The following is a 9181-nucleotide window of genomic DNA, read 5'->3' as shown; positions in this document are numbered from 1 at the left end:
TTCATCGCGTGTACTACTAGTACATGAACGATCTGCTCGTCAGTTCAGTTGCTCACCACCATTAGCCAACGCCCGCAAATGACTTACGCATGCAGCAGGATCTTCTGCACGGCGATGATTTAGTAGACGTCTTAGAAAAGCTCTGCCCTCAAGGCCAATCGGGATGTCGAAGCCAGGAAACCACTCTAAAAGCCATTGATCAGCGGTACCTCTTTTGTCGGTTTCTGTGCTCTCTCCTTCCGGACTACTTTTGGTATCTGGCGGCCTGAGGACAGGTCCTGGTATCGGAAGTGAGGCCATGCTGAACAATCCGTTGTGCATTCGTTTCCTGTGATCCACTTTACCGCACGCGAGGCTTCGGTTCTCTCTTGAGAACTGGCTTTAGATCTGCGTCCCATATGCGTCAACGCAACGAATTCCGCCGCGGCATCTTTGGAACGTTCAGATCGGAAGGGCCTATACTCGGGGATTCGAACTGCGTTGACGCTGACGCCGCGTGCCTTCATACTTCAACCCGCCGGTGGTTACAACGCGTTATCAGCCTCGACCAGGTGTGTCACGTCCGCACACTCGTTCGCAATGTGTCACCCTGCGGCCCTATATTGCTGGTGGACTGCCTCTGCGTGGTAAAGAGGGTCTCTTGTGGCAAACGATGATCTGTTGTGAAGCCATCATCACGCGTAATATGCGAGGGGGGCGTTTTCGAATCCGAAGATGTCGAATTTCAGATAAGAGAGCTAGGTCAATGAGAGAGGAGATGAAAACTAACAAAGTCTCGGCGTTTTCGAGAGTGATGAGTAGAAAGTATCCCTGAATGTCCAGAACGATGACCTCTTGAAGTAATGACCGAACCCAGGCTCACAAATTACCCGGCCGCCGGCCAAGACTCGGATAATAAACTACCACCGGTCTGGTTATCACGAAGAATGGAATCATCAGGCTTTCGGGGGATGCCTGTAAAAGTACCAAGCGGGCGTAGCCAGCATGGTATCGCTACGCGACCACGGCTACCCGCACAGCGTCTTCGTAATTGCTGGTCCCTATTCATTGGCGGGGTACCTCATTTATAAGCTGTACCTCAAAATTGAACAGCAAATTCTTCGCCCGGCGGATGCCCACTCAGAATAAGATAATCTGCGGGTATTTTGTTCCAGGATTTGATTATTGAATTATTCCGGTGGCTCTGCTGCGGGCCGCGTCCTATTACGCCACCCACGAAAGAAGGCTTTGATCCGTCGGACCGAATGCCTGTGATACCGTCGTCTTCAACTTTGAAAAACTCACTAAGGTTACTAATGGTAATATTGTTTGCCGGTGACAGCAGCGGAAGACCATCATTTCGCTGTGCTCCTACCCCGCGCCACCGGCTCTAATGGCAATAAACCGAGTTGCGTTTCAGAGAGAGTCTGCCGGGGGAGGGAACATGGAAGACGTACATCACGACGATACATAACGCTACCGAAATCAGTAGAATAACGGGTCGGCGCCGCGCATACCTCGTAGCGGTGAGAAGGATACCCGCGGGGGCAGGTAGGTGCAGGGTTGAGGTCGCATCCAGGAGAGCTCTACCTTTTCATCGGCCGCACTCTCTCCGCATGTGCAGTGTGTCTGTGCTCGGGAAAAAGCGGAAGGGCTAACACTCCATCAGCTGCCTTCTTTCTCTTCGTTTGAAGCGCTGCGCAATGATGCTCCGCCACATGCTCACCTTACCGGTCAGAGATGGTCGAACTGCCACGTGTAACCAAAAGCGTCTTAGATCCACAAGTACCAAACATAGTTGGAATGGGAAGGAAGAAGAAAGCGAAAAGCACATACGCTTGAGATTCCCGGCACACGCCAGCCGCACTTGCTTCTCCCAAGGCACTTCATAATGAAGGGTATCAACTTTTTTGGCCAGAGGGCATCGCCTTTTCTGTGTCAGTATTCTGTGGATAAACCCAAGACTCGTCGTTAGCGACTGGCAACGTCATCACTGCGCGAGCCGCTCAGGGAGTCGAGGAACCAGACAGCGCTGAACTGAATGTTGAAACTTGACCGCACGTGGAGGAAGGGGAGCGCAGCTCCGGCCCGTGAGTCGCTAATAGACAGTGCCTTCCTCATGCGGGTGTACTGTGACGATAGGGCGCATCAGATGCCTTGCCTGTCCGGCCTCAACTTTTCGTTGCGCGGGTTTTTTGACCCGAGGTCCGACTACCTCGCAGCCACGTACGCGGCTTGGGATTGCAACGGTGGACAAAAATGAAGCGGTAGGAGTATCGGGGGCGGATACCTGCGGGTGGCGTTACCTCCCCGGTGCACGCGGGATACGAGAAGTGTGCGCATTTCGCGCGGGGAGACTAGAGAAGAAAAAACTTACTATGAGAATACTTTGGCAATCTTCTGGTTGGACCTACATGAACACCTGTAGAAAACAGTTGCAAAAGAGTTCGGCACCGTGCCTGTATAGTGCCTTCTGGCCGGCAGTCCTTTGTGCTGCCGGCGAGGCACGGGTTACAGTTTTCAAAAATACGAGGTTAGAATGCGGTTCGTCTAGTCGATCCCCATCTTCCTTTCAGCCGCTTTCGTTAACTGAAAGGACTGAACGGTATTTACTTGTTCCTTCCGCCGCCAACACGTAAAACACGAGGCCTGGCGCATTCAGGGTGGCCCCGCACACTTTCAACTTTATCCCCAATACTTCGCTACAGTAGGGCCGCCTCTTCCGAGGTGCCAGATCACGTGGCGTGCATCCTGGTCGGCAGGGAGCGTGAATAATTAGTAGGAAACTATGCTGGAGGCACCCGAGGAAATACAGGCGTACACACTTTTGTACCTGTGCCCGCAGCGAATGCATACCTCTAATGACGGGGGGGAGGGCTCTAGCATCAGTTGTACGTCCGAGGTGTGTTTCAGGGCGGTACTAGAGTGGCCACGTAAACAGACCGGCGCGCGGACAGGAGCGCGTCCTACTTCTTGTCTAACCGAATATTGAATCAGGCAGGGTAGAGGCGTGCCGGTCTGCACCGTGCAGGCCCGCGACTTTAGAACAAAGATGTGCTTATCAACCACTACAGTGGGCCTCAACCTCGTTCGCACACATCGTCACTTTGATCTTCATTTATGTACTCACGCAAGTTCATCCTTTTGGCGGTGATGAGTTCGCGCGTGTGGGCTGTTGGAAACGGTTCTGTGAGCGTAGCACATCCAAAGCAAAATCATGCAAGGGCTTCTGACAGCAGAGTGCCGAATATGCGAAGGCATTGCACGAACTTGTGCGACCTTTCTGGAGTTGACTGACAATTTTTGGCATGCCGCTGATTCAGTCTCTGAAGTGAAACGCACACTGTTTTTTCTTTCGTCCGTCCCCACTCCAAGGGCGGGGGAAGGAGAAAGACATTGGCTCGTCCGAGTGGAAAGTAACGAATATGAGGGACGACACGACAATGCCTCTCTCCTGGAAGCATTGTGTCTCGTCAATCCGCGAGGGTGCGCTGGGGATTTTGCCTGGCAACAGACATGACGTTCCTCCGTCTTCGTCAAATTATGACGTTTCCGTGTGAAACTAGCATGTGTGTTGTGCCGGAAAATATCGTGGAGAATCACCGGGCATGGTAAGCATACTCTCAGTGTGAGAGATAGCGTGCTGGACTCACTCGACAACCGTGGCGGGACAGCTGCTGGCGGACAGTGCGTTCCTCGTCAGCGGCGGGCGTACTGTGAATGTCCGCTGGCGGGTAAGGCATGGTCGCTGTAGAAGACACGACGAGGGGGCATGTCCACGCGGGACACTGCTGTCGCGTCCCCGGTCATATCAGTTGCAGTACGTTTCCAATTCTTGTATTCGTTCCTTCTTCCAAACTCCCCCAATTTCGTTTATAAACAACGTGTTAACGAACCTAAACCATTAAGTAGGCCAGGTAGCTCTGTCGTGCAAGGCATTCCCGGTCGGTCGGCTTCTCCGGGGGGCGAGCGGTGAGCCTGAGGTACGTCGAACGGTTGTAGCTTCTGCATGACTTGATTACGTTTCTGTCTCGTATAAACTCGTCTTGTGACTGTTTTCCTTTCTGTGTCAGATGGTGAGGTGTGCCGCAATATTACTTCCTTTCTTTCCGAAGGCGGTGGCTTCTGCACCTGAGGCGCTCGCGTGAGGCTCTCTCGGTGTCTTGTCTTGGGAGGCCTGTTGTCTTCAATCCGCCGTTCCGCCCGCCGCCTCACTGCCTCGATCCTCGCTCTCATCCTCGCGTTCTCCCTCGATTCTTCGAGTCGTAGAAGGCAGTTTCTGCATTTCGCACCGTTTCCTATTCGGCATTTTTTCCCGTATTGGTTTACAAGGCGGGTTTGCGGCGGCCTTCCGAGTAGTTGTAAGGTCTTGTAGCGTGTGTGGCACTGCACGCGAAGCGCTCCTGGCCCTGCCAGCTGGGAGCTTGTCGTCCAGTGCCGTGCGTGATCGGACTCCACGACCCGTCTTTGCTCGACGCTTGCAACCTCAGGATTGCAAAACCGCTGCATGGGAAAAGAGGTTTTCGAGGCTGATGTGTGCGTGAAGGAAATTTGTTTTCCCGGCGGAGCGCGTCTCGGTTCTCCGTCTTTCCGTCCGTGTGGCGGGCGCGCCAAGCCATCCTGCTCGGAGCCAATCCCGAACAGCTATTCAGGCGCGCCCCCTTGTCGCTTAACGCGGAGAAATAAGCCTGTCACGTCGTCGTCTTTTCCAATCGACAAATGTAAATCTGACTTTTGATGTGTACCTTTCCGCACCGGAAAAAACTGGCTTGGCTGCGCCCGTAGCAAGTGGTGCTGGTCCAGACACAGTGTAGCGGAGTTCGCGGTGGCCTGCCAGCGCGGCCGTGCCGCAAGGTGGACGACGTCTCGTGGCTTTTCATTATCTTGGTCTAGCAGCCTCGCCTACGGGACTTGTAAGTGAACGTGCTTCCAGCTCGTGTAAGTTCCACTCCTTGGGCACCCAACAGGGTTGTGGTGGTTGCGATAGCGGCGTGATGTTTGACTTGCGAGCCGTCGGTCAAGCGTGCCACGCGGTCTGGCTCTTGCCACAAGACCTCCAAGGCCGCGAGGAACTTACGCACTAGACGCACTAGATGCCTTGTTCACTTTCGGGAGAGACGTCTGAACGGTCTCGGAATAGGGACATTTGGATCAGTTATGAGCCATCTGCATTGAGTGTTCCGGACACCTTAAAGTAATTTCGCCTCGCCGTATATTTCGCTCCACCACCGCGAGCTCCACACGCGGTTCGGTCGATCCGAGAAAGGTGAAGTACGTTATTCGAGCGCCTGACGCCCCCCCTCTCCAGTGGATTTCCTTTCGGGCAGATGAAACCTGATCTAACCCTGTAGATCGAGTTCGATACGGAGAGGCACACAGCTAAACGAAATCCAGCAGCGACGTTTTGCAGCCAGACCGCGTCCACTCTGAGGCCACGCCCTCCGCTCCCTGGCTCGGAAGCTGCGCGATCGATTGCCGGCCCGGCAGAGGAGCGTATACCGCAGTTCACCAAAGACGCGAGCTGTTTTTTTGAGGAATCAAACAGCTCGTCGTGAACCACATCGTACGCGCGTGTCATCGACAGCAACACGACAACAGGCGACGATTTTTTTCTGCCTCTTGTCAAGGTGCCGTAATTAGTCAATACGTTTGTGTGCCCTGTGTCGCGAGTCGATCTGCGCTCTACAACCTGGGACCCCTGCTGTGTGGGGTCGCACGGCACCGGGGCCCGTGGCGTGTCTGGTGCGCTTAGTCGCGAGGACGCCCCCAGCGTAGTTTCCTATCCGAAGAATTTTATGTTTTAAGAAACTCTACGGGAGTTTCTTTGCGCCACATGGCGACCGTTCTGTTACAAGCGGCCGAGCGGCCGTCAGCGTGCGCTGAGGTCAACATGACTAGCCAGTACGCAAGGCAGCCTGGCAACACGGACGATCTACGCGGCGTGGCCGCGGACAGTGTTGAGGCGTCCCAGGAGCCTGCGTCCGACATCCGATGCGTGGCCGCTTCTTTAGATGACTCCAACGCTCTTGCTCCATTCGGGAGCCAGCCGTGTCACGGCATCAGCACGTATTCGGGTGCTGCGAGTTGCGGCGACGGGGAAGTAGTCCGGGACGATGACCAGGTGGACGATACTTCAACAACATCGCCAACTCCATTAGTGAAGGCGCAGGCGACTTCCCCAATGAGCTCCTCTGGAATTCTGACTCCCCAATTGGACCCAAGCAGCTGCATCAGCACTCCTCCTCACGAGGAAGCTGGTTCGAGGTTCCTGCCGCCAGGTCTTACAACGGATCAACTGTGGAACTTCGTCGTTAACGTTTCGGGCGACACAAAACCAGAGGGCGTTGCCGGAAAAGCCTGGCAAAATACAAGTTGTGACGAACATCGGGAAGCATCGTGCCGGGCCCTCGTCGCATCGACAGATTCGCTGAATGCACCCTCCGTGCCGTATGAGTTAGCAGAGCCGGAAGTTGAAGAGACACAAGGCTTCCACTCGCACAGCACGTCTAGTGCGCTTTTTGACAGCGCTCTTTTTGATGGATCCGCATCGCGAGTTGAAACAATTGGCAGCCGTGTGGGGCTGTATCGACGTCCGCAGCTACGCAGACCGCACCGAGACGGCGATTGCTACGCGCGGCAGTATCCTCAACGCTCACCCCTCTCACCCGATTGTGTCGCCAGATTGCCAATGCCTCCGCCTGTGTCCCGGGCAACTCGAAGCACCGCGAAACGCTCTTTACCCGCTGAAACGACATGTCCCGGGGCGCCGAAGGACACCAGCATACCTTCGTTACCAGCGCTGAAGCGCCGAAGAGGAAGTCAAGATAGCGGGAAAGGAAATGCCATGGCTTGTCCTCCTCGCGAACTCGGCGCTCTGTTACATGTTCTGGCAGAGCATGCCAAACAGGTCGCGCATTCTCCGGAAGGAGCTGTTCCGGCGGTGTTGGACTGTTCCTTCTGGAAGGAGTTACAGGAACAGATGTCTGCGTTTGCCAGTCAAGAGCGCAAAGCTTCTGCGACGAGTGACAAGCGCAGCTGCCCGCCACAGTTCCTTTCCCGTGTCCGCGTTGCGTGTTCGACATGTCCGGTTATCCCACATCCAAATCAAAACGCCAAAAAACACAAGAAGAGACACCACGATCCAACGCGGCCGGGTCTTCCGTTGCCGTCCCCTCGGTGCGTGCCCAAATTCTTAACAGTGCCGCTGGCCGCATACCGTGTGCCCGCCTTCCGCCAGTATATCTACCAATGGATTGCCAGTCAAGCCGGAACACCGGTAGAAACATTGGAGAGGCTGAGAGAAAACTCTTCTGAGGAGGTGCCGCCACTGCCACTTCCGCGAGGGCTCTTTTTCTCATCTCGCGTCACCGATCGCATGAACGCCGAAGAAGAGGCACAGCTTTTCTTCACTGGCTATGTGCCTTCCGCTGGAGAAGAAGCAAGTGCTGCTCTGGAGCAGCAGGATAACCATGTACGTGCTGAGGAGGCGAAGGGTATGCCCACGACGGACGAATTCTCTGAGGATTCAGTCCTAGCTGGGCGTACCGCGTTCTCCTTTGGTGGAGTCTACACACAATGCAAGCTACGCGCAACGTGCGCTAGAGACGGCGTTTACTACGATCGAGAGGGATGTTGCTGGAAGGCTACAGTTCAGCGACGAAACCGTGCCGTTTCGAGAAGATTCAAACCGCGATGCTCTCAACCAGAGAGACACCCGCAAGATATCCTTTATGAGCGAGTCACATCGGCCTCGATGACGCTACGAGATGGGCATCATACTGCGAGCCCCGGGGCAACCACTGCAGAACTGTACTACGATTGGGTGAGCAAGCACTTCAAGGAGGTGTGTCAGTTTCTTGAGTCCACCCCAGCGCCGCCGCCAGAAAATCAAGAATCATCCACAGCTGGTACCAATGGAGATTCGAGAGTGCCTGCGAAAGGAGGCTCGCACGCGACTTCTTCAGTTCGCTTTGCGCCGCAGTCGGGTACTCCTCAATCAAAAGCAGCAGGTCGGCCTGTGTCTTCTACATCATGTAGACTAATAAATACTTCCATCGTGGAGAACACCAACATACTCGCGCAATTGATGGAGCCCCTGAACAGGCGAGAGGCTGGGACGCTGCACGAAGTCGAGCAACGTATGGAGATGGACCAAATCCCCTTCGTCTCCCACTCTGGACTATCAGACTCTCATGAACAATCGGAGAACTCCGTTTGCTGTCCCGAAGTTCTGGAGCGGCACTCGGTGTTGCGGCAGTGTCAGCGCCTTCTCACAAGTCATCGCCGGCAGCTTTCCGATCATTTGTTGTCTCAGAGAGTAGCATCGCTGCAGAGCTCTCCCACATCGCGCCGTGCTTGCCCTGATAGTTCCCTGCCATTACCACGGCCGAAGGAACCAGAGCAAACCCATCAACCGAGTCAGCTGTCGGCAGCCGGCCACGTCGTGCAGAAACTCCAGGAAATGATTCGCGACACGTTGGGAACAGTGTCGACCCCGCCTGCAGGGAATGGCTCGTCTCGGTACCTCGGGCAGATCCGATTGTTACAACAGTTACGTAAGCACCACCAGGACATGCAGCGCCTGATCATCAATACGGCTTCAGGCGCCGAAAGGCAGGAAAGAGGTTGCGTCCCGGGGGACTGAATGCCAGCGGCGCGCGCAGCGGAATGGACGAGTTCTGGAGCAACGGCCAGTGCCGGCGTGTTGCAGTAGAACCAAGCGATTTTTTCTGGGTTCCAAAAGAAGCAGAAGCTGTCCGGAAGATGGTTGACAACGTATGTTCGAACCAAATGTCGATTGTCACCGGTTGAATCTGTACCCGCCTACGCTGTTGTTGCCGTTGCCACGAACGCGTCGCTGCGGGTGTTCATTTCGTGTTCGTACTTAGCGATGCTTGCCCACAAGTTTTGAGGGGCCTAGCTTCTGTTCCTAGTCGGCGGGATCGAGTAATGAACCCGGGAGTGCATGCACGTGCTTCTCAGTTTTCCAAGAAACTTTACGTAGCAAGTCAGTAAACGATATCTCGCTATGTCGGAGGTCAACAAGCCAGAGGCGCGTTCGCTCCCTGGTACGGTCTGCGTGCCCTTCTCGCTGGCATTTCAGTCCACTATCTGTCTGGCACATTCCTTTCGCCTATCGATACCTACACACGATACATGGGTTGCAACATGCCAGTCAAAATCGGGCGACTCTGAATGAATT

The 9181-nt window shown here is 54.8% G+C and overlaps 1 protein-coding gene across 1 annotated transcript; it reads left to right on the top strand.

Moving 5' to 3' along the window:
- Nucleotides 1–5812: 5812 nt before the first annotated feature.
- BESB_020990 (AP2 domain transcription factor AP2IX-4) lies at nucleotides 5813–8623 on the top strand (the record flags this gene model as incomplete). Its single annotated transcript, XM_029360808.1, has 1 exon — nucleotides 5813–8623. One exon carries the CDS (start codon nucleotides 5813–5815, stop codon nucleotides 8621–8623), a length of 2811 nt encoding a protein of 936 aa, XP_029216167.1.
- Nucleotides 8624–9181: the final 558 nt, after the last annotated feature.

Source organism: Besnoitia besnoiti, chromosome XI (assembly GCF_002563875.1).
Source record: "Besnoitia besnoiti strain Bb-Ger1 chromosome XI, whole genome shotgun sequence".
NCBI classification, from domain to species: Eukaryota; Apicomplexa; class Conoidasida; order Eucoccidiorida; family Sarcocystidae; genus Besnoitia; species Besnoitia besnoiti.
This window is presented reverse-complemented; position numbering and strand designations above follow the sequence as displayed.